Source organism: Cryptomeria japonica, chromosome 6 (genome assembly GCF_030272615.1).
Source record: "Cryptomeria japonica chromosome 6, Sugi_1.0, whole genome shotgun sequence".
Lineage (NCBI taxonomy): Eukaryota > Viridiplantae > Streptophyta > Pinopsida > Cupressales > Cupressaceae > Cryptomeria > Cryptomeria japonica.
The window spans coordinates 49,883,850-49,910,149 of NC_081410.1; the positions used below are offsets into that span (position 1 = coordinate 49,883,850).

General features: G+C 39.0%; 1 protein-coding gene across 1 annotated transcript; it reads right to left on the reverse strand.

Annotated features, from left to right (window-relative positions):
• Positions 1–806: 806 nt before the first annotated feature.
• LOC131876486 (uncharacterized) lies at positions 807–26,300 on the reverse strand. The gene is made up of 4 exons (XM_059221904.1): positions 25,917–26,300; positions 7,369–7,630; positions 6,316–6,654; positions 807–1,123 (listed from the first exon to the last, which is right to left on the reverse strand). The coding sequence occupies exons 1-4, from the start codon at positions 26,298–26,300 to the stop codon at positions 807–809; spliced, it is 1,302 nt and encodes a 433-aa protein (XP_059077887.1).

Genomic DNA, 26,300 nt, shown 5'->3' on the forward strand with positions numbered 1-26,300 from the left:
TTTTTTACTACAGTAAAAGCAGGTTTTGAAGGGGCCCCGAAACCCTTTACAAAAGATCCTGAAGAAAAAAGAGCATTAAGAAACAAGAAGGAACATACATCAGAAAAACCAGCATGGCAACTAGCAAAATCCAGCACAAAAGCCCCACAAAACCAGCTACGACAAGCCAAAATAGACAAAGCACAGAAAAGGAACTACTTTATGTTTTTCAAGGCATTAGCCAAGTTTCGACTAATCCCATACAGTTCTTTAATATTATCCCTAAGTTTAGGGATTTCCTTAGAAGAGGCCACAACAGCTTTCTTCATGCTCGCCCTTATTCTCTTTGCCGCTCCATCAGAAGTACTTTTTGTAATCCCAGTCTCGATTGCATCTTCATCAATGTCAAGGTCCACGACCGGTTTGGGAGAGCTGGAGCTTTCAAGGACCTTAGAGATTTCCTCTAGGTTCTTAGTGACAACTGTCAAGATACCCTGAATCATTCCCAACAGGTTTTTCATTGCAGCTTTTCCTTCCTCCAGATTAACAATCTAAGCTTCCATCTTCTTATCTTTTTCCTCCATGTCCTGCTTCCATTGCTTTTGGTACCTTTCATCATCCTTCCTTTTCTCTTCCAACCGCTTCCCATTTTTTTCCAGATTCTTTATAAATTCATAAGTCCACCTGTCAAAACCCAATCTAGCCTCAGTTAGGTTTTTGAGATTATCTAGAAATAACCCTTCTCCAGCATACTCCTTATCCTTTCTCAGATTCTCCTTGACCATTTCCTGCTCGGGTTCCTTATTCTTCTACTTCTCAATATCTATTTATTTTTCCTCATTAATCTTATCATCCTTCTCCTCCATTGGTTGGCTGTTGTCATTGCCTAAGCTAGCACTATGAGTAGGACTATCTTGGTCGAACACGTCCTCAGCTTCACCTTCCTCTTCCCCCACGTCCTCATCTTTCCAACTTTCCTCCCCTCCAGACTTGTCTGTTTCCATCTCACTACTATCTTTTTCGGTATTCTCTGAATCATTCTTGTCCCCTTGGATTTTCATCCCAGTAGCACTAATGCTCTTTTTGCTCTGAGTCGACTCTTCCTTGCTAGGTCCACCTTCCTCCACCTTTCTCTTGCCTTTCCCTAGAGATGCAGACAATATCTTATTTTCCTGGATAGCAGGGATTTTGCAATGCTCATATATGAGCAAAATGAGGCCACAATGAAGCACCGGATTTCGAAGGATTCTTGTTGTGCTTATTAAGAGACCTCGACAGAGACCTGAAGAGGTAGTAGGGTAGGGAAACCCTTTTCTCATACCTGAAATGATTTAACAACACAAAATGGTATGTGTGGGCCCTAGTAAAATGACCCTCCACTGTAATGTATTCCATGATAGCATTCAACACACAACCCCAAATTTTCTTAATGTTGGAAGCATCATAATAACCCCCCATTGCTTTACCAATTTTTTCCCTCTCCTTCTCCTTGCGTGGAAAAAGATTAGCTGCGTTATTAGAAACTTTCAAATCTCTAAAAAAATTGAGACCTAAGTGGGGCATACCTGTTAGAGTCGCTATGATGCCCGCATCCAATTTAAACCTCACACCATGGATTTTAAATGACCTGTTACTCCAGTTTTCAGTAATTTTAGAGACTACAAGATTAACCCTACCTTTATCGTAATCGACCAGCTTCTCCATGAAATTCGTCATGAACCCTTTTTCCAGCTTAGTCCATACCTTTGGCATTTCCTTCCATCTGGAGATATTATCTGGTTCCTCCCTCCTTAGATCCCCTCCCATATTCAAGTTCAAAATACCAACTCTATTCTTCTGCAATTTCGGAGCTTCCTTCCCATTGTCTCTCAAAATTTTGAAAATGTTAACCCACAAAGTGTGTGGAGGATTAATATCTTTGATTAGGATTCTGCCACTTTGCCAAGTAATCATAACCTTTCTATAAATGTATAGATTACTCATTACAACTATCATAATTGATTGTGCGGTCCCTCTTTCCCCATGAATCTATCCTTTCTTAGAAGATCTTTAATATTAAAATTAATATTACCTTCCCCATACCAAATGTTTTGAGCTTCGGAATTAATGCCTAGGTTCGCCAGGCCATCCGCAACCAATTTATTTTATCTAAAGGCATGTTCAATTATAATAACTTTAAAGCTAGCAATAATTTACCTAGCTTTAAAAATTGTGTTTTCTATAGACCACGATGGCTCAGTTTCCCCCTTCAGGCACTTGATAATATTTAGTGAATCTCCCTCCAGCCATAAGTTATCATGATTCAGATTCTTAGCAATAATCAAAGTATTCAAAGTTGCAGATGCTTCTGCATAATGACTAGTTTGACTACCCAGGGGGCTAGCGATTGCCAAAAGGTAACTTCCAGGAAAATTCCTGACAATGCCCCCATAACCAGCTTTACCTGGATTCCCCTTCAACGCCCCATCAAAGTTGGCCTTTATCCATCCCTGAGATGGAAAGCACCACACCAGACCATCCCTACCCTTCTCCTTACTTGATTTGATAATAGAAAGGTTTCATCTATCATTAAAGCCTTCTTTAGCCACTAAACCATGATCAGTTTCATTTAAACATTCAAATATACCTCTATAGATTTTATCCACCACAACTTCAGGGTTAGCACTTTTATCCCTAAAAATCCTATTGTTGTGCTCCTTCCAGATGTTCCAGATAACATTAGGGAGAGTAAGTTTCCATAGCTCAACATTCTTAGGGTTGGAATTAGGACAGTACCATTGTTGCCAGGACTCCCCCAGAGAGTTCAGGAAAACCCAGCTCAACTTCCACCTACTAAAAATAATTTTCCAAATTTCCTAGTTGAAAGTACACTGGTAGAGAATGTGACAAGTAGACTCCTCTTCCCTGCAACAAAGAGAACACCTGTTAGGAAAAACAAATCCATGCTTTTGGAGGTTGTCAAGAGTTAGCACCTTATTTTGGATAAAAATCCAAAAAAAGATATTAACTTTAGGAGTTAACTTCTTATTCCACACTTTAGCCTAAATAGGAATCTCTTCCAGAACTTTGTTGTGGATAGCCATAGCTGAAGACACAGAGTAATTCCCATCCAAGGTCTCCCTCCAAATCAAACTATCCTCTTTATTGTCCCTCAAAATTTTAGAAGAAAGCAAAATCTCAAGAAACTTTAATCCCGGACATTGCTGGTTGAACTCAGTCCATTTCCCATTTCTCCAATAGTCTCTAACCAAACCACCATACCTATTTTTTAACCAATCTTTCCAATCTTTAAGGATTGGAATATCCTCCAAAGGTTTATCCAGAAGCCATTTGTCTTCCCAAAATCTGATAATTCTTCCATTCCCCAATTTTCACATTCTTCTAGTAGCAACCCAACTTTTAGCTGTTTGAACTGCATTCCAAATTGCAGAACCTTCAACAGTAAAAGAGTTATCTAGAAATTCTTCCTCAAAAGGTTGCATATAAAGATATTTCTTTTTCCAGATTAAATTCCATTCTCTTTCCTCCCCTTTCATTCTCCAGATTTGTTTTACTAACAATGCATTATTCATAGAACTAATATTCCTTAAACCCAACCCCCCAGAAGCCTTAGGAGAACAGATTTTGTTCCAAGCAATAAGGGGAATTCTCTTCTTGTCTTCCACTCCCGACCAAAGAAACTTTTTTTGGATTCTTTCAATTGCCTCCGCAAACTTTCTAGGGATTTTAAACAGACTAAGGGCATAAATAGGCAAGTTTTGGAGAGTAGCTTTAAGCAGCGTAACCTTGCCCACTTGACTGAGGATAGCTCCTTTCCAACCAACCAATTTAGAGTTGAATCTGTCAACCAGCTTCATCCGGAAATTCTCCGAAGGCTTAATACAAAGGGGAAGTCCCAAGTAAGTAGAGGGAAACTCAGCAATTTTACATCCAAGAATTCTTTCAATCCTTATTTGTCTTTCAACAGGGGTATTGATGAAGATCAACAAGCTCTTATCCCAATTAATTTTTTGGCCAGAAGCAGATTCATAAGTATCCATAACATTCTTCATATTTCTTGCTTCCCTAATAGTAGCTTCCCCCATAGTAATCGAATCATCAACAAACTGTTCATGAGTACAAGTTACATTGGAAGATGAAGGTTTTGGGCCTTTGAGATTACCTTCTTCCACATTTTTAATTATAAATCTACCCAAACTTTCAGCTAAAATAGTAAACAAGATAGGGGAAATGGGATCCCCATGTCTTAGACCTCTAGTGCTTTTGAAGAAACTGGAAGGGGATCCATTAACAATAACAACAGAGGAGGAAGTTTCCATCAACTGAGAGCAGAGCTGAATAACTTTTTCCCCAAACCCAAAAGCTTTCATAATTCTGAAAAGAAATTGCCATTTCACTCTATCCTAGGCTTTAGACATGTCTAGCTTAAGAAAAAAAACCCTGATTTTTAGCAACCGTTAGAGAGTGAATGTTTTCATGAACTAAAATAATGGAATCCACAATCTGTCTACCAGGGATGAAACCATTTTGCTGAGCTGAAATAATTATGGGAAGAATATCCAACATTCTAGAAGTAAGAACTTTAGACAAAATCTTGTAAACAGAATTACAAAGGCTAATAGCTATGAACTTATTAAGAGAGTCAACTCCTGAAATCTTCAGAATTAGAACAATGAAGGTCGCATTCAGTTCTTTTAAAAGACTTCTAGAACCAAAGAATTCTTTAACTCCATTACAGATATCAGTCTCCACAATGTGCCAAAAGGATTGGAAGAAGAACATTGGAATCCATCCGGACTAGGAGACTTATCTCCCTGAAAAGAAAACACCGCCTTTTTTATTTCCTGAATAGAAGGTATTTGAGAGAGATTTTTGTTGTCATCCTCATTCAAGATGGGAGGGATAGCCTGCAAAAGAAGGTTTTGATTACTGAAATCTAGATCATCCACTTCTCCCAGGAGATTGCTAAAAAAATCCAGAGCTTCCTTTCTTATGTCATTTTCATCCGATAAAATCCCCCTATTACATGATAACCTGGAAATCATGTTAACCGCCTTGTGCTTTAGAGCAGTTAAGTGAAAAAACCGGGTGTTTTTATCACCTTCCTTCAAATACAAGGCTCTTAATCTTTGTCTCCAAAACGTCTCTTCATTAGAAATAATTGTGTGGTATTTAGACAACAAACCATTTTCAACTGATCTCAAATCCTCTGAAAGCCCTTCCTCTTGGATTTTATCTCGGACTTCCTTAATTTCAATCTTAATTTGGGCTTTACTTTTGAAGATATCACCAAATATCTCTTTGTTCCAAATTTTGATTTTGGCCTTTATAATGTTGAGCTTTTTGGCTATTCTAAATAAAGTCGTTCCCTCAACCACAGAGCTCCACCAATCAACAACACAAGCTTCCAGAGACAGATGGGATAACCACGCTTTTTCAAATGTAAAAGGGATATTTTTCTTAGCAAAAAAAGAATTGGCAGTAAAAGAAATAAGGAAATGGTCAGATCCAATCTTAATAATAGACGCCAAAGAACAACTGTACTTAGATAACTACTCAAGAGAAATCAAGGATCTATCTAACCTTACTTGAATAAGATCAGCTCCAGTTCTACGATTGGTCCAGGTATAATTAATCCATTGGAGATCCACATCCATAAGAGCTTGATCATTAATAAAGTCCATGAGATCTTGTTTTCCTTCTAGCTGCAAGGGAAGGCCTCCCATCTTCTCATCCTCTTTAAGCGGTGTATTGAAATCTCCCATCATTATCCAACTTTTATCAACAAAATTTAATCTGTCTTCAGCAAGGCTCCTCCAATATTTAGATCTCCCAGCTTTAGTGTTAAGCGCATAGACATTAGTGATAACCAAAACAAAGTTATCCTTAATATGCTTGAGCAGAACTGAGGTCCTATTGACTTTTGAAATGATTTCCTTACCTATAATAGTATTTTGGTTCCAAAAAATCGATGTTCCTCCAGAGGCACCCTCCGAACTGGTTCCTATAACTCCATTATTTTTTAATATTCTAATCCTTTCCACTTTATCCTTACACATCTTAGTTTCCTGAACAAGGACAACATCCGGTTTATGATCTATTATAATATTATGTAACACATCCTGCTTATGCGGGACATTCAGCCCTCTTATATTCCAAGAAATTATCTTCATACTTTAACTGGGGATAAGGTTGACTCGATGGAGCTTTGTGTTCCATCAACACGGTTCTTCCAACTTTCCTGTTCCCTTTGATTTTTTAGAGAAGGTCTCCCCTGGTTTTTGTTGTGGCTTCCAACATCTGCCATTTTCTTATTCTTGCTTCTAGTTGAGATACCTCTATTGGGTCCTCCATTATTCGATTTCCCTTCTTTAGTACTGAGAATCCTAAGATTTCCCTCCAGAGCCACCATTTCCAAACTATTAGATGGGGTTTTGCATTGAGACGGCTTAGGGCTTCCATTGGTTAATAACAAAAGAGGCTCAAAATCGGAAATGTTATAGTCTTGCGCTTCATTGAAGTCTCCCCCGTTTACTTTTGTATTAGATGAGGCAGATGCATCATCATTGGAACTTTCCTCAACTTTATCCTGACTGACAGGCCCTCCCTTCTGGTCCTCTGAATCAGATTTTTGAGCATTTGCCTCTATCCTTTGCTCTTCCTCTTTGATACTTTCTATTTGATTATTAGAGCAAGCACAAACAAATTTTTCATTATTACTATTCATATCCTTCTTATCCTCATTTTCCAACTCAATCACTTCCTTATCAGGAACACACTCTACTAGTGGGTCTTCTCTTTTACCTTTCGTTTGTCATTTCTGCTTCGAACTACTGTCACTCTTACCACTCTTACTCTTCTTAAGCGGGCAAGATTTTGCCCAATGACCCGACTTTTTACAATTAAAATAAGCAAACGGGAGAGATTCATATTCAATCACTTGGGTCCATTTCCCCAATTTAGATATAATCTCAATAGATTGAGGCATATCCATCATTTGATTAACATTAACACAAATACAGGCAAAAACCAACCTAGATTTTACAGCAGTCATCAGATCGATCGAGAGAAGTTCTCCAAATGAACTCGCTATCCCCTTGAAGACTTCCTCATTCCAGAACTTTAGGGGGAGGCCAGGGAGACGCGTCCACACAGGCGCCGAAACAAAAAAGGACTCGTTAAGAGAGAGGTTTGGAGCCCATTTCTGTAAAGCCAAGGTTGACTTGTCGAAAATGCATGGTCCTTCACATAGAGCTTTATTCATGTCTTCTTCAGAATTAAAAGCAAAGGTAAAAAAACCCCTAGGCAAAGCTACCACATCCACTTGACCTTTGAGAACCCATTTCCTCCTTATAAAATTCCTAACAACATCAATGTTAGGCCTAAAACCAGCAAACCTTCCAACTAAGGTCATAGCTAATCCAGACACAGTGAGATCCACCAGCTTATCCGGAACAGAAATAGCAACAACCCCTGTCATAGGATCAAATATATTTTTAACTTCCGGAAGCCCAGATTTCTCTAGTGGCCTCACTCCAAAAAGCGAAGACCATTTTTTTTCCTTACCTCTATCATGAGGGTCCCCGTTTTTGGAATCTTTGTCTTCCACCGATTTGACTATCGCCTTGTCCCCTTCAGTACCCTGAGATGCCTGGAAACCAGCCCGATTACCAATTCCACCCGCAAAAAGACTGTCATCCCCAAGAAATCCACCATTCCCAAATTTGAAATTTGAATTTCCCGCTCACCGCTCCTCTCCTCTCCCATGCTCCCCTTGCCTCTAACGTAGGTAATGTTACCTCGGCTTAACTAGTTATTAAATTTTTTTCTTTAAACCAATTACAATCTACTATTTTTTAATTTTACTATCAAAATTAAGTTTTTTCTAATATATATGCATATTTTTTAACTTTTTAAATTAAAAAAACAAAAACATTTTATGACTATTTGATTGGCCAAATCATTTTGCCTCTTATGCACAAATTTGTAGGGATTCACTATGATACACCATATCATAAAATTATTGTCTTTTTAGCCACTTGGTGTGATTTTTACTTTATGTTAAAAATTAATTGTAATATATTTATAATTATTAAAATTAATGAGAATTATTTTAATATTATAATTTTTAATATCATTTTTTAAAATGAAAAATTATTTTTTAAAGTACTTTTATTTTGTCCAAGGGGTTGAGCTTAGTTGGTTAAAGCATTGAGTTCTCAATGTGGAGACCCAAGTTCAACTCCCATGAGGGACACCTTTGTGTAGAATTCTAAGTTGTGACTCTTGGTCTTCCATTAGTCGTATTTGTCTCATTGTTTAAAGTGGATTTCTAAGTTGTGACCCTTGGTCTTCCAATTGTTGTTTCTAGTTTGGTGCTCAAAAGGAGCTAGTATTTGTAATAAGTTTGCTCGAAAGGAGCTAGTATTTGTAATATTGTTGCTTCTAGTTTGGTGCTCGAAAGGAGCTAGTATTTGTAATAAGTTTACTCGAAAGGAGTTGGTATTTGTAATAAGTTTGTAACGTGGATGCTCAAATGAGTAAAAAATGAGCTTTGTGATTCTATGATACTTAATACAAAAAAAGTACTTTTATTTTCTATTTAATTGAAGACTTATAGTAAATTATTATATTGTAAAATTCATAATATCATTTAAATTGAATTAATGGATGTAAAAATTTAATGATTTTTATTTTATTATTTCATATTTAAGAATTTTACAAAAATAAAAAATAAAAAATTAATTGTGATATATTGATAATTTTTAAAATCAGTTAGAATTATTTTATTAATATAATTTTTATATTATTTTTAAAAATCATAAATTATTTTTTAAAGTAGTTTTATTGTCTATTTAATTTAAGACTTGTATTAAATTATTATATTGTGAAATTTGTAATATCATTTAAATTGAATTAATGGATGTAAAATTTAATGATTTTTATTTTATTTTTCATATTTAAGAATTTAATAGAAATTAAAAAAAAACTTTGACATAAATTACAGAGAAATCAAATAAATTATAACTATTGCCAATTTAATTTAGAATAATGAATTAAGATTTACGACAAGTGTTTAGTTTTAGATTTGATATATATTAAAGAATATCTATGAATCAAATACTGTTGAACTAAAAAATATTTTTTATTATATAACTAATTTTCATGATTACAAATTTGATATGCATCTGAAATTGAAGTTTGCAACTCTTATTAGACTAATTCAATAAATTATGGAATTCACCAACTATACTACTCAATACTTATTATAGTATATTTATTACTTCTACTACAATATACGACAAGTACTCGCGACTACGTGGCACTTGTTAAATTTAAATAATAAAATAAATAATATTCTTATTAAATTTAAAGATTACAATAAATAATATTCTTATTAAATTTAAAGAATTGATTTTATTCTTTATCTAATTATTTATTATTATTTTTTTTGCTAGTTAAAAGGTCAAAGCCAAATATTTCACTAGGTATATAGAAATTTACATATTATCAATAGTCTCTTTCATATTTTTGGCTTACTACCATAGTCCAAAACTTGACCCAACCTAGAGACTCCTACTAACTATCTTTACATAGTGATTGCATTTTATTCTTTTGGGCTAATTCCTACTACAAAAATGGAGCTTTCAAAACAAAATGCCCCTTCCCTTTAGATCTCTCCAACATAACTGTTACAAAAATTTATAAACCAAAAAGCTAAAAACAAGCTTATTCAAAGCTACCCCAAACTTGAACTTTTCACACACAGAGATGGGAGTATATTCAATGCAAATAGTAGGTTAACTATCCCCATCAGCTTCTTCTTTGATATTTCCCCTGAAACCTGGACCTTCCATGTCAAGCTCCAAGCCCTCTTCAACTAAGTATGCCTCAATCCATTCACCCCCTTCGTTGAGTCTCAGACCGAGCAACTTCTACAGGAAACATTCTGCAATCTCCTTAGCATGTCTCATCGAACATCAAAGTCTCATCAAAATCTTATCTTTTCGCCAAGACCACACAACAATCTTATCGATATGGTCTACATAGGTGTAAAACATCACTTCGGCTAGCTCCTTGACATGTCTCACCAAACTCTTGTGTCACGCCGAAAACCATTGCTTGTCGCCAAGACATACGTGCAATCTCACTGATATGGTCTTTATTAGCAGAGGAAATCACTTTGGCTAGCCCCTTGAACTGTCTCGTTGAACATCAATGTCATACCAAAAAATAAATTTGTCGCCAAGACTAACCCAATGTCTCATCGAAATTGGCTTATCGGCCTAAGAGCATGACCTCAGTAATCCCCTTTAAGTGTCTCATCGAACACTGATGTCACATTGAAATCCTATCATGTCGCCAAGACTTTGCAAATGTCTTATCAATATCAAAGAAATTCATCGCTTCGATTATCCGCTCAATTTGTCTCGCCGAACTCTAATGTCACAGCAATGAGGGACTTCTGTAGACAAGACTAACCAATTGTCACACCAAAATGGTCTTTTCTCCAAGACCACTCCAATGTCTTGCCAAATTCAAAAACTCGGTTGTTGTGACCTGCGAGCTCGATGAAACAAAAATTCCATTTGCAACCTTCACTGTACGGATTTCCCTAGAAAAGGTGGTTTCCTAAGGAAATTCTTATGATATTTCTTTTAGTGATACTCCATTTGCACCCATATTGGCTAGCATATCCACATTCTTATTGGCTTCTCTATATACATGATTAATTGTAATTGCTTCGAACAATTTTAGGATATCTAAAGCCTTTCCAAGAATAGAATTTAGCTTCCAATTCGGGGTGTATCCATTTCTTATTGCATTGACTACTATTGTTGAATCTCCCTCTATTTCCACTTTCTCTATGTACATTTCTCTCCAAAGAATAAGTCCTGCTACTAATGTTCTAAATTTAGCAATGTTATTGATATTGTTCCCTAGTGGTAAGGCTAACCTTCCAACCATTGCTCCATTATAATTCCTATGATACATCCCGCCCTAGACTAGCTTGGGTTGCCCCTAGATGCCCCGTCAAAATTCAGCTTATGCCATCCTAGTTGAGGGGGACACCACAATGCCTACACTCTTGGATTTGTGTTTCTTATATCTCCCTTCCCAATGAAAATGGGAGCTTTAAGACCAACCCATCTAAACCTCATTCTTCAATCCCATTCTAAAAATGTCCCTATATTATGAGGTAGCGTGGCTGAGATACTATTTACCATCTCCACCACTACAGCTTCAACCTTGTTATGAAAGGTCCCTAAACTCATTTCCTTTTCTTCAAAAATTCTTTTGTTCCTTTCTTTCCATATCTCCCATAGTAGTAATGAAGGACTTGTCACCCATAGTGAGTGTAATGCTTCTTGTGCAATGATTACTCCATCTAGAATAGATCGCTTAGGGAGAAACCCAGTCTACTCTTTTGAGATAATATGCGAGAGAATTTTCATGAGTCCATTAGCCACTACTTTTGACATGATCTTATATGTGGTAGTATAGAGGGAAATAGGTTTCTAATCCTCATCTTTGTTGCTTTCTCTTTCTTTGGGATGACTACTATTAAAGTGTTATTTACTTCCCTCGACAATCTACCAGAGTTTCTTGTTGCTTCCAAAGCCTCCACTGATTTCTGCCCTAGAAAGTGCCAAAACTTTTTAAAGAAGCCAATTGAGAACCCATCTAGGCCTGGGGCCTTGTTTGGATTGAGCTGCCTTAAAGCGCATTAAACCTCTTCGCTTAAGAACTTCTCATTCAACATTTTGTTTTGGTCTATGTTGATAATGCAAAGGATATGTCTAAGTAAATCATGTTGCTCTCTTAAACTAGCCCTTGTTTCCATATTCAACAACTCTTCAAAGGAGGCTACTCTTCTCCGTATTTCCTCGGGCTTACAATTTATGTTACATTTTCTAACTCTATCCTTGAGATCTGGTTAAGATCTCTTCTTTTCTTTGTAATATTATCATAGTATTTAGTGTTCTTATCTCTCACCTCTAGCCATAATTCTCTGGATTTTTGCCTCCAGAAAATTTCCTCCTTAGCTAGGATGTCCTCATATTCTATTAGGAGCCTCTTTTCTCTTACGAAACTTACATTATCCATTCCACATGTTAAAACCTCTTCATTATTCTCCTCTATCCCTTTTTCTATTCTTGCCTTTGATTCAAAGATGTTTTTTAAGTGATTTTTATTCCAATCTAGAAGTTTCTCCCTAATTCCTTTTAACTTAGAAATGAAACAAAACAATTCGGATCCCTCATAGACCTATTCATGCCACCAGTCCTTAATCATTACTAGAAAATTCTCACTTTTAAACCACATATTTTCAAATTTAAAGGGAGCTCTGGGGGCTTGGAATCTATCATCAGACACAATTGAATGGGAAAGTGATCTAATCTCGAGCAAGGAAAAATGGAAGCTTCCAAAGAAGCTGGAAATACACAAAGATCACTGTAGCGTCGTAAATTGTACGCACTTGCTAGGGTGGTACAATTTCACACCTAGATTAGCACCCGCCTTGGTGCATTTTACATTTTGCATTGCATTTCTCCTTTAGCACTTAATTAATCAAATTAATTAGGTCTAAGGTCCTATTTCATCATCCTTCACATCATAAAGTCGGGCCCTTTCATTAAAGTGTGCCCCTTTTCATTTTATTCCTCCAATACATCATCTAATCAAAAACCCTAATTAAGTCCTATTTTGAACTTGGGGGCTTGATTTCGGGGGTCAAAACATCTCGAAATCACCTGTAACTTCGGGATTCTCTCTAAAATCATCATATCTGACGGCCCTGAAAATTTGGTGAAAAGTTGTCGGGACCATGGCGCCCGGAGTGCACACGGTCCCGGACATTTTTCCCGAAATTTTAGGAGCACGATCCAATCATAAAATAAAGCTTAACCCCAAGAAATTGGCGGGATATTCAATCTATAGGTCGGCCAAAAGATGAAATTACGACCTAGTGTTTCATACATAAGAGCTCTCTTTCTTCATTTGAAAGGGATCGGGATTTTGTTTTCAGGAACCTCATATGCAGCGAAAGAGCAGATCTTTGAAGACTTCAACAACATTCAACATCCCTCTATCAAGCATTTATCAATTCCATTCATCCATTTAGGGCTTGGAAGACATTGAAGAACAATAGGAGATTACCGACTGAAGATTGGCTTGTACCCCTCCCTGGGGGGTTGGGTATGATTTCATGTTGTTTTCATGTCTTTGCGTAAGCTTCAATAGATCATTTATTCATGCTTTAGATCACTTTGCATCTTGATTTAGAGCATTTACATTATCATTTACAAGCAATTAGGGTTTACTTTCTAGGTTGCTCTAGTTTGCTTACTTGCATTTTAGATCTTGCACACACACAAGGTCTGCACACACATTACTTTTACAATACAACTTGGCTATTCGTGGAGGTGGAAATCACTGAAGCGGGGGTTTGACTAAGGCAAAACCCTATATAGCCGCCCAAACACCCTTTTCAGATATAAGTGCAGGTTTCGGGACTCGGACGACGCCGCAGGTTACAGATCCGAAAAAAGCAGGTCGAGACAGCACTCCACACCAAATTGCAGAGCAAAAGACCAGGATAGGGGCGTGGGGCGCCCTGGTCCTGCCAGGACAGGGGCGCTGGGCGCCCTGGTCCCTGGGACAGAGGCGCTGGGCGCCCTGGTCCTCCTGACAGACAGCATTTCCGACAGCTTTCCAGAGTGCAAAACAGCAGTTTCAGGTGCAGTTTCCGAGACAGAATCAGGACAGTGGCGCCCGCGCCCCCGTCCTGAACATTTTCAGCCAAATTTTGACTCCGAGTATGCATCTGCATTCTTGTCTTGTCCTTGTGTTTGCAGCTTTCCCTTGTTTAAGTTCAATTCTGCAATCTTGTTATTAGTTCATACTTGCATTTTAGGGTTAGGAATTGAACTTGCATAATCTTACCTTTCAATTACAACAAAGGAATAGAAATCCTAATAGGTAGCCCGTGGCTCTCTCTTTCACAAAAAGAAGTAGCCAATTGTGTGATACCTCTAGGCTCTTTCATATTCCGTAATGTGTGTCAAAAGGTAGGATTAGGGCATGTTAACCTAGTCTCGCTTTTTCCCCCACACATTTTGGTGAACCCGACGTGAAACTATCATTGCTTCCTCTTGCATTGCATTCATTAGATCTAGATCTAGATTTAGTGTGTTTTCATTTCATTTTCATTAAAAAAAAAAAAAAGAGTGTGTTTCTTTGCATTGTGTGTTTAAATTTCATGCAACTTTTATTTCAAAATGTCAAACTTTTATTTGCAAAATGTTCATGCTTATGATGATTATTATGAGTATAGCCAAGATGAATTAGATGAAGCTTTAGATGAGTTTTTGAACCCTAAAGATGCCAAACCTTCATTTTACCAAAGACTCATAAACCTTGTTACTATGCCATTTAGGTGTGATGAGAAAGATAAGTCGAATGGTTCCTCTCAAGGGTACATTCCTATCAACTCTTCCACTAAATCTAGTAACATGGTTGTTTTCAACAATCCCCTCTATGAAGAGATATCTCCTTTTGAACCAAAAGATAAACCTTTTGATAGCTATGATCATACTTTGTTGGATGATGCTCTTGATGACTTTGTGGCTTTATCAAAATCTTTAAACAAGAACAAGACCTCTAAATTGGTTAACATGATAAACTTGAATGAGCATAATAAGCCTCTCTTTGAAGTCCAAGGTGCTTATCCTTCTCCCACCTTTCAAGTTCCTAAATCACCTCTCCTTACTATCCAAGGAGGGTATGATCATGATTCCTTTCGTACTCTGAATAAACCAATCATCACTGTGCAAGGAAGAAAACCTATAAGTCCTTATAGTTATGCCAAGCAAATAACTAGAAAGAGTTATCATGCGGTTGCCCATACTTATCATACCAGAAATAATAGGCAGCCTAGTCCTCCTCCTGTTATTCCAGTTTCTCTTCCTAATCCTCAACCAATTCTTCCGCTAGCTCCACGTATTTCACAAGTTCTTAGTAAGGAATATGATCTCATAGAACAACTTAAAGTTACCCTTGCTAAGATATCCCTTTGAGATTTGATTCAAACTTCTTCCGCTCATCATGGAATGTTACAAGATGCCTTGAAAGATTTGAATGTTCCTCCACCGAATACATCTAGTAATATAGCATCTTTGGTTAACTCTGTGATGAATCCTAAAGCTCAAATTGTGTTTACCCAAGATGAGTTGCCTACTAGTGAAATTCAACATCAATATGATCCCTTGATGATTGTGGTTATCATGAAGGACACTGCTATAAGACGAACATTAGTAGATAATGGCTCTGGTCTTAAGGTGTGTAGCATTAATCTTTTGCATAAGATGAATGTGGATACATCCCTAATTGAGCCTGACTCTCATCCTATTCGAGGCTTTGATAATGTGGCTAAGACTTCATTGGGTATTATCACCTTACCCCTCACAGTGGGGCCTGTTACTTTGCCTACTCCTATCCATGTTATGTCGGGAAATTTAACATACAACTTGTTATTAGGGAGACCTTGGATTCACAGTATGCAAGCTGTCCCCTCTACATTGCATAGACAAGTTAAATTTATCTATAACAATAAGACATATACCTTGATAGGTGATACTAATTTCCAAGCTTGTTTACAAACATCTACTTCCAAAGGGGGTTCTTCTAAGTCGTCCTCGTCTAGTGATGACTCTTTAAACAAGATACCTATCGATGAATCCTCGCTCTCTAATGATCAAAATTCTTTGGATGAGTCTGGAGATCCTGAAGAAGACTCTTCTCGACTCCAAACTACACATAAGAAGGATTTTGATCCTGAGAAGGTTCTCGCAGAAGACGATTGGGGATCTCTTGATTTTAATCCTACCTTTGTAGGTGAATATAAGGTTTCTAGAGAGCTTAAAGCTGAAAAGAAGGAAGAAGCTAAAAATCAATCAACATTACCTGAGCCTATGAGCAATAATTTTGTGGCCGCTTCTCAAACTTCTTCTCCTCACACCTCTAATTCTGAAGAATTTGATTCTTTGTCTTATGAAAAACCGCCCTCTCTTTCTGAAATGGTTGATCGTTATGGTCGTGGTTTTCGCATTTTTGCTAAGCATGGGTATCATGGAAATGGTTGTGGCGCTCACGAACAAGGGATAAAGGTTCCTCTAGAGAATAATCTTCACAATTATGCCTTTGGACTTGGCTATAATCCCTGCAAGCGCACTAAAGCTTCTAAGAGACCATGTATTAGTGTTAATGCTATTTCTACATCTCTATCAATGCAACACCCCAAGTATATTGATGAGGATCCTTCGTGTGCCTGTGCTTTGGATGTTTTTCCTACCGATGATGCTTTAGCTGAGTTTTTAGGAGCATATGATACTCTTCCTCGTTATCATCACAATAGGGGACTCCCTTATTGTTTGAACACTGAAGCCTATTTTGGAAAAGAGATTGATAATGATGAGATTGTGAAAGAATTCCCTCAGTTAAAGGATACTCCTCAACAAAGTAATCTTCTCATAAGTGACACCACTAATGTTAAGATGGATCCTTGCAATGAAGAAAAAGTTATTAAAATTGGAAAATGTTTGGATGAAGAGGAACAAAAACAATATGAAGATTTATTGCATGAATTCCCCGAGATCTTTGCTTGGACATACTCTGACATGCCTGGTATAGATCCTAAGATTGTTACTCATAATATTGTCTTAGTTCCTAATGCTAAGCCCGTGAAACAAAAGATTCGAAAAATGAATCCTAAGGTGGCTCTGCTTGTTAAGGCTGAGATTGAAAAGTTATTGGAGGTTGGATTTATCCACCCTATTGATTATTCCCCGTGGATTTCAAATATTGTCACTGTGGCTAAACCAGTTAATAAAATAAGAATGTGTACCGATTTTCAAGATTTAAATAAGGCTTCTTTAAAAGATGATTTCCCTCTTCCAAACATTGACATGATAGTTGATTCTACGGCAGGACATGCCTTGTTATCCTTCATGGATGGTTTTTCAGGATACAATCAAATTTACATTAACCCTCAAGATCAATTCAAAACTGCTTTCACCACTCCTTGGGGTACGTTTTGTTGGATAATGATGCCTTTTGGACTTAAAAATGCCGGTGCAACTTATCAACGAGCGATGACCCTTATCTTTCACGATTACATGCATAAGATTTTAGAAGATTATGTTGATGATGTTTTAGCCAGATCCATTCTTCGCATAGATCATATTAAAATCCTTCGTCAAATCTTTGAAAGGATTCGTAAATATCACATGCGCTTGAATCCCCGAAAATGTGTTTTTGGTGTGGATAGTGGAAAACTATTAGGATTCATAGTTTCGCATCGTGGGATTGAGGTGGACACTAAGAAAATAGATGCTATTGTCAACATGCCACCTCCTAGAAATGTGTCTCAACTCAAAAGCTTACAAGGAAAGATTCAAGCTATTCGTAGGTTTGTATCTCAACTTGCGGATCGTACTTTTCCTTTTACTCAACTTCTCAAAAAGAATATCACTTTTAAATGGAATGAAGATTGTCAGCAAGCATTTGAAGATTTAAAAGTGTATCTAGCTAATCCTCTTATCCTTCGACCGGTCGAACCTTCTAAACCCTTCCTGCTTTATACAGCTACTTCCTCTCATGCTCTTGCAGCATTATTGGCACAACATGATAAAGATGGTAAGGAGTGTCCGGTTTATTATATAAGTCGTACCTTACTCGATTATGAGACCCGATATTCTGCGATAGAAAGACAACGCTTGGCCTTGGTGTTTGCGACTCAGAAATTGAGACATTATCTTTTAAATTTAGAAGTCCATGTCATGGTGAAGTTTGATCCGTTGAAGCATCTTTTCTCTAAAACTGATTTATCAGGATGCCTAGCTAAGTGGGTTATGATGTTAACTGAATTTGACCTTAAATTTGTTTCACAAAAAGCAATTAAAGGGCAAGCGTTGACCGATCACCTAGTTGAGGCCCCTTCACCTTTCTCCTTCCCTAACCCTGAGTCTTTTCTTGACGACTTCATTCTTTGTACAGAGAAAGATGAAACTTGGGAGTTATACTTTGATGGCTCTAAGTGTCGTACGGGATCGGGGGCAGGTGTTGTTCTGATTTCTCCTACAAAGAAGTCTATTCCCTTATCTTATCGTCTCAATTTCCTATGTACCAATAACATTGTTGAGTATGAGGCTCTTATAGCAGGAATAAAGGCAGCCTTAGCTTTGAATATAAAACACATACATATTTTTGGAGATTCTCAACTGATTATAAGACAAGTAACAGGACTATATCAAGCGAAACAAGACAAATTATCACAATATAAAGACCTTGCTATCTCTTTGTTACAAAAATTTGATTCTTACACCATGGAACCTGTTCCTCGAAAAGATAATTGACATGCGGACGCAATGGCATGTGTGGCTTCTTTGATATCTTTAGAGGACCCTATGGTTGATCTTAAATTTGTTATTCACAACCTTATTTCTCCAGCTATTGTAGATGATTCTAGCTTGGTGACATGTTGTGATTTTATAGACTCAGATGAATGGTATTCGCATATCGTAAGATACTTGACTGATGGTACCTTTCCTGATTCCGCTAATAGGAACACTAGGGCTAGAATTCGCAAGCTGTCCGCTAGATATATCATTCTTTCTAATGTTCTTTACCGAAGGGGTTATAACGGTCTTCTCCTTCATTGTCTTAACAAATCAGAAATCCCTATTGCTCTTGAAGAGGCGCATTCAGGTGCCTGTGGGGGACATTTTGGAGGCAAATCCTTGGTTCAAAGGTTACTCCGTATGGGATATTATTGCAAACTATGCAGCAGGATTCTTTTTCATTTGTTAAGAAATGTCATCAATGTCAACAACACAATAATTTGATTCATGCTCCTGCCCAAGAACTTCGTTCTCATGTAGCTTCTTGGCCTTTCTCTGCATGGGGGTTGGATCTCATCGGTAAAATCTCTCCTCCTTCATCTCAAGGACATACTTTCATTATAACCGCAACATATTACTTTACAAAGTGGGTAGAAGTCGTTCCCCTTCGCTCTACTACTGCTGAAGTGATTTGTCGATTTCTTCTAGAAAACATTATTTCTTGATTCGGGATACCTTCCACTATAATCTCTGATAATGGGACATCATTTAAGAACAAGGACGTGAAGAAATTCCTTGAGAAGTATCATATCAAACATCGATTTTCTACACCATACTATCCTCAATCAAATGGTCAAGCCGAATCATCCAATAAGATAATTGAACAAATTCTTCGTAAAACCGTGAATAAGCATGGTAAGAATTGGAGTACTCAGCTAATTTATGCTTTTTGGGCCTACCGAACGAGCGTACGAATTGCTACCGGAACTACACCTTATAATCTTGTTTATGGTGTTGATGCTATTATGCCCTTAGAATTAGAGATTTCATCACTTAGAGTTTCTCTCAAAGGTATAGTAGATGATGACGCTTATAGAGAACAAAGACTTCAACAGCTTGAGATGCTTGATGAACAACGTATAAATGCTCTTGAGCATATTCAAGCGTATCACAAAACTCTACAACGAAGCTATAATGATAAGGTTATTCAACGTTCCTTCTCAGTGGGTGACTTAGTGCTCTATCAAAATCAGCGCAATGTGAATGTCTTACCTGAAGAAAAGGGAAAATTTAGTCCTAATTGGCTTGGACCGTACATTGTTATTGAAGATTATGGATCAGGTGCTTACAAAATAGCGGGTGTAGACGGTACGTCTCTTAAAGACCCTATAAACGCTATGCACTTGCGTAGATACTATGCTTAATTCCTCATTCCTTATCATTCATCTATTTCCTTTCTCACTTCTTCAAAATTGGATAATATGTTAGCATATCTTTGTTAGAGCAAATGGAATTAAATGATGTTTTGTTTAATCTATATTGCTTCGTTCCTGACAAGCGTGTTTCTTTACTTTATGGTTTGTCTTGAATTCATTTTATGTAAATTGCAAAAGATTTACATTTTTCATTATGTTGGCATATTATACAATATCTTTATGTGTTAAGTTGAATCGTGTCATGTTGTGTTTAAATTCAAATTAAATCACATTAGTTATATGATTCTTAGACTTAACACATATTTTTCTTCCCTATCATCAATGTAGTACTTGATCAAATATTTTAATTAAGTCACACATGTACCAATTTAATCATGGAGCATTGAGAAATCAATCACATGGAAATTAAATTCAGAACATACATGTACATCTACCAAATGTATTAACTTTAATCAAAATACCCATTGTTTTTAGACATTAAAGATAACACGTTTGAGACAAAGAAGCATGTATATATATGTGTGTGTGTGTGTGTGTGTGTGTGTGTGTGTGTGTGTGGATCAATATACAAAGGTAGGTCACTACACATCCAAAATGTGACCTACCCTACATCATAAGATCATCTCCTATCCCTAGGGCTGGTGGTTGGAGAGTGACGACTAGATGCTCCCTCCTGATCCAGCCGTGCGGGTGGACCCATAGGGGTATACCGTGATATAGATCGTGAATGGCTCCGAGAGGAACTCCTACGATCCCTATCTATAAGGATCGCGCGATACGAGGTAGCCTCGGCCTGAGCTACTGCTAGATCACGCTGTGCCCGCTGAAGGTCCTCTGATAGAGCTCGCTCTCTCTCCCTCCATATCTTTACTTGTACCCGAAATGGGGAAAACAAATCATCATGCCGACCCGCGTTCCCTTGAGGTCTATAAGCAACCTGTGAGGAACTAGGGATCTGCGTCGTCGTGGAGATATCTGTCACTGCTTGCTGGATCAGAGAACGCCACTCCTGCACATTAGCTGTAGCAGTAGAACAGAACATGTATTAGTACCATTTTATATCATCAAAACATCAATCAATCAATTTAAACCTATTATACCTGGATCTCCCTCACGCCAGTAGGGATCGTGATATGGTAGCATCTGTGACTGGGAACTACTAGGCTCCCCACGCTCAAATAATCTGTGCACGATGGGTGTAGGCTGGCCCGTACTAGAAACAGGTCTCCGTATCGCCTCATGTTCCCCCTTTTGGGGAATAAGAGGAGGATCCAGGGCTATGGTATCATCTCCTGAATGGTGGGGAGCGGCATCTGACCCCTCCTCATCATCTCTATCCTCATCCTCATACTCGTCCGCATCCTCACCTGCATCCTCGTTCTCCTCATCTCTATCTGTGTCATCATCCTCCTCCTCCTCGGCACTAGGCTGATCCCCTGTGGGTGGATCAGGATCTCCTGCCTCCTCATGACCCTCTCCCTCCTCTGGCTCCTCCGACCTGGATCCCTGATCCTCATCTCGGTCTCCATGTCTCCATGGGTCTGGATGGCCTGTCGGGTGATCTGGTGGAAAGATAGGCCCTGGGTATGATCTCATAAACCATGAGAGATACCTACGCTGTGCCCCGGGATCTGCAGCATAATCAGTGACCACATCCTGGTCGGACCCCTCTATATCTGTGATCTCGATATCATCTATCATAGGTCTCGCTACTGCTCTGGGTCTGGGAAGGACTCGTGAGTGTCGAGTGTAGATGGGCACATCGGCTGGAACACACTACTCTAGCCCAAACTGCCTCCGTACTCGGTCAAAGTAGAATGGGACTATGATGTGTGGATATCGCCCTCTCAGTAGGCGGTTCCTCTGTAAGCATGCTAACTGTCTCTCCATCCCATCCCATCTGTGCATCCGCAGATATGGTCTCCACACAGTCACCTCAGCTGTCAATCTATCAAATGTCACTCTCCAATACAATAGATCTCCAAATCTCCACTCGCTGGTAAGTGGATAAGCAAATACCCTAGGTCGCTCGCTAGCCGCACTCATCGGATAGTCGATAGGCCTGGTGCATGTAAAGTGCTCAAATATCCACACCTGCAGAAGTGTGCATGTCATCAAGCTGCAACCCTGTCCGAAAACATACTCCTCGAGGTCGTGATAGAGATGTGCAAGCATACTCCGACCCCAGGCGTATACTCTCCTATGTCTCTCCATAGCCCTGATGCACCATGTGAGACCCCCATGCATGTGTGTACCTCGCCCATTAGGGCAGACAGCTAGTGCAATGATGGCTATCATAAGACGTCTCATGAGGGGCACCTCTCCTGTAGGATGTAAGAGCCAGCTGACCATGATACGACCTCTCGTCTCACTCGGCATGACTCTCCCTATGCAATATACCTGCTCCCTCTGATGATCCTCTACTGACCGATCGGTCGCATATGTCATGGTAGCTCCTCTGATCGGTAGGCGAAGAATGCGGTACACATCCTCAAGTGTCATCGTCATCTCCCCTACTGGAAGCTGGAACGTGCATGTGTCAGGATCCCATCACTCCATGAGTGTCATCAGCATCACGGGATGAAATCAAATGGCCGGCATAAGAATCATAGACCACAAATCTACTATAGACAATGTATCTCTCTCTGCTTGAGTAAGCCGGGGAATCTGATCTCACAAACTGCGAAGAATCTACCCCGCCGTATGCTCTCTCATGTATGGGAGACCCTGCAACACAAAAACATAACTATAATTAGTACTCAATCATCAAAATCATTCATGCAAACTGTCGAACATCGTATGCTAACCCTGACATCTCTCGCCAAGTCCTAATTGGGACCATGGCGCCCTGTCAGGGACCATGGCGCCCCACAGGGACCATGGCGCCCTGAAGGGACCATGGCGCCTTGAAGGGACCATGGCGCCCTGAAGGGACCATGGCGCCCCACAGGGACCATGGCGCCCTGGGTGGGGCCCAGGGTCAGATTCTAGGGCCCGCAAACGATCACAGAAAGTCAAATGCAAAAAATCAAAAGTCAACGTTCAGTCAACTCACCTCGTCCAGTGGCTCGTCATCGATCACGGCCTGTTGCAGGATCTCAATCCTCGTGGGACGCTCCGATCGTCGTGAAGGCATGATGATGGCTATGTGGGCTCCGCTGCAATAAACAATACTCAGAATCAGCAAAGTGACAAATGCAATAGTCACTTTCAAGGTATATACTTTCATTCCTTTACCTTTACTTTCAAAACCCTAATTTTCCTCTATCACTCATTTCATCATAACTTGAGTTTGGGAGATGCGATTTTCGAACCGTTTGTTGCGTAGGAATCGTATTTTCATTCCCCTACTCTCGGGATGTTCCAAAAAGTGCTCTGATGAAGCCTTTTCAGTGAACATCCCTCATCAATACTCTCTTACACAATTTGTCGTAAGTAAACATGCTACCCTGTTTCACCTCCCTAATAAGCAAGTCGAAATAGGGGGGGCATATAGCTACTCACAAATTTCATCACTTTCCTTAGTAAGCATTAGGTGATTTTGTGATCTAACGTGTGTTTTGTAGGGTGCGGTTCCTAACTGTGTACTGCAAATACCACTGGGGGCTTCGTTCGACGAACTTATGGATATATCATTTTTCAAATAATGTTTACTTTCCTATACTTTAGCTTGCATATGCACATAGTACTCATATGACTGCTAAAGTGGGGGCTAAATGTAGCGTCGTAAATTGTACGCACTTGCTAGGGTGGTACAATTTCACACCTAGTTTAGCACCCGCCTTGGTGCATTTTACATTTTGCATTGCATTTCTCCTTTAGCACTTAATTAATCAAATTAATTAGGTCTAAGGTCCTATTTCATCATCTTTCACATCATAAAGTCGGGCCCTTTCATTAAAGTGTGCCCCTTTTCATTTTATTCCTCCAATACATCATCTAATCAAAAACCCTAATTAAGTCCTATTTTGAACTTGGGGGCTTGATTTCGGGGGTCAAAACATCTCAAAATCACCTGTAACTTTGGGATTCTCTCTAAAATCATCATATCTGACGGCCCTGAAAATTTGGTGAAAAGTTGTTGGGACCATGGCGCCCGGAGTGCACACGGTCTCGGACATTTTTCCCGAAATTTTAGGAGCACGATCCAATCATAAAATAAAGCTTAACCCCAAGAAACTGGCGGGATATTCAATCTCTAGGTCGGCCAAAAGATGAAATTACAACCTAGGGTTTCATACATAAGAGATGTCTTTCTTCATTTGAAAGGGATCGAGATTTTGTTTTCAGGAACCTCATATGCAACGAAAGAGCAGATCTTTGAAGACTTCAACAACATTCAACATCCCTCTATCAAGCATTTATCAATTCCATTCATCCATTTAGGGTTTGGAAGACATTGAAGAACAATAGGAGATTACTGACTGAAGATTGGCTTGTACCCCTCCCTGGGGGGTTGGGTATGATTTCATGTTGTTTTCATGTCTTTGCATAAGCTTCAATAGATCATTTATTCATGCTTTAGATCACTTTGCATCTTGATTTAGAGCATTTACATTATCATTTACAAGCAATTAGGGTTTACTTTCTAGGTTGCTCTAGTTTGCTTACTTGCATTTTAGATCTTGCACACACACAAGGTCTGCACACACATTACTTTTACAATACAACTTGGCTATTCGTGGAGGTGGAAATCACCGAAGCAGAGGTTTGACTAAGGCAAAACCCTATATAGCCGCCCAAACACCCTTTTCAGATATAAGTGTAGGTTTCGGGACTCGGACGACGCCGCAGGTTACAGATCCGGGAAAAGCAGGTCGAGACAACACTCCACACCAAATTGCAGAGCAAAAGACCAGGACAGGGGCGTGGGGCGCCCTGGTCCTGCCAGGACAGGGGCGTGGGGCGCCCTGGTCCTGCCAGGACAGGGGCGCTGGGCGCCCTGGTCCCTGGGACAGAGGCGCTGGGCGCCCTGGTCCTCCTGACAGATAGCATTTCCGACAGCTTTCCAGAGTGCAAAACAACAGTTTCAGGTGCAGTTTCCGGGACAGAATCAGGACAGTGGCGCCCGCGCCCCCGTCCCGAACATTTTCAGTCAAATTTTGACTCTGGGTACGCATCTGCATTCTTGTCTTGTCCTTGTGTTTGCAGCTTTCCCTTGTTTAAGTTCAATTCTGCAATCTTGTTATTAGTTCATACTTGCATTTTAGGGTTAGGAATTGAACTTGCATAATCTTACCTTTCAATTACAACAAAGGAATAGAAATCCTAATAGGTAGCCCGTGGCTCTCTCTTTCACAAAAATAAGTAGCCAATTGTGTGATACCTCTAGGCTCTTTCGTATTCCGTAATGTGTGTCAAAAGGTAGGATTAGGGCATGTTAACCTAGTCTCGCTTTTTCCCCCACACAATCACCATAGAAGAAGAAACTATCCAATTTTTCTGCTATATTATTGAAACCTAGCCTTCTATTATTCTATGTAAAATTCCCATTTTTTAAGTTCTATTTCCATTAGATTGTTTATGGAGACCCAATCTTCAAACTCCTTTTGAGTTTGTCCCGGTCTAGATATTCCTCCCTTTTTGTCTTGTCTATAAAGGGTGGCATCAAAATCTCTTCCCATTAATATTTTCTCTTCGGAAAAAGATCTTATGAAGAGATCTAGATCATGCCACAGGGCTCTTTTGCTCAGACATGAAATTGGACCATAAATGTTTACTAATATGAGCTAAAGATCCATTATTAAAAAAATTAGTTTGCCCCCTAACCAATTTCTGCCACTAGCAATAGGTTCAAAGTAAACTACTGCAGCGTTCTAACATATAGCTAGGCCTCCAAAAGCCCCTACTGCATGAACCGTGCTTACTTTCTAATGCTTAAAGCTACTAAATACTTTCTCTACTTCTTCTTGGTTTTGTTTGGTTTCTTGCAACATCACTATGTATGCCTTGGTGAAGCCAATTCTTTGCTTGACCAACCACCTCTTGTTAGGGGCATTGAGGCCCTTAAAATTCTAGGATATGATCCTCATGGCTCCAGGGGAAGGGGAGTCCCCTTCCCTGATTCAAGAAGTGAGGTGATCTTTATTTGGCATACTACCTCTCCATCCTTTTTCCTTAGTTCTGCTAGTGATTTCCTTCCTGGTCCCTTTGTGTTAGATTCATTACCACAGTCTGGTTCCAATTTATTTGATGGGATTTGATTGATCTTGAATCTTTCAGGTTCCTTGGGATCACCTTCCTCACTGTCGCTATCCGAGTTATGGTTTTCTTCTGAAGCTTCCAACTTGATGATTTTTTGAATAAGCTCCCATTTTTCCTTATGTGATTCTTCATCCATAAAGTTCGTGGGAGTGAAGATCCCCAAGAATTCACATATAGCTTCCAACTCTTTATTAGGCTCGGTTTCTTCCTCCTTTCTTGGCAAGTTAAGATGGTTTTGAAGAAACTCTTCTTGATCGTTTTTTACTACAAAAATTTCCAT

Excerpts from the sequence above, each read along its gene's own strand:
- LOC131876486 (XM_059221904.1), bottom strand. The coding sequence starts at position 26,300 with ATGGAAATTTTTGTAGTAAAAAACGATCAAGAAGAGTTTCTTCAAAAC. Across the intron at positions 7,631-25,916 it reads TAAGGAAAAAGGATGGAGAG|GCATCTCAGGGTACTGAAGG; the intron begins GTAGTATGCCAA and ends GCTGGTTTCCAG. Across the intron at positions 6,655-7,368 it reads CTTAGTTGGAAGGTTTGCTG|AAAGTATCAAAGAGGAAGAG; the intron begins GTTTTAGGCCTA and ends ATAATCAAATAG.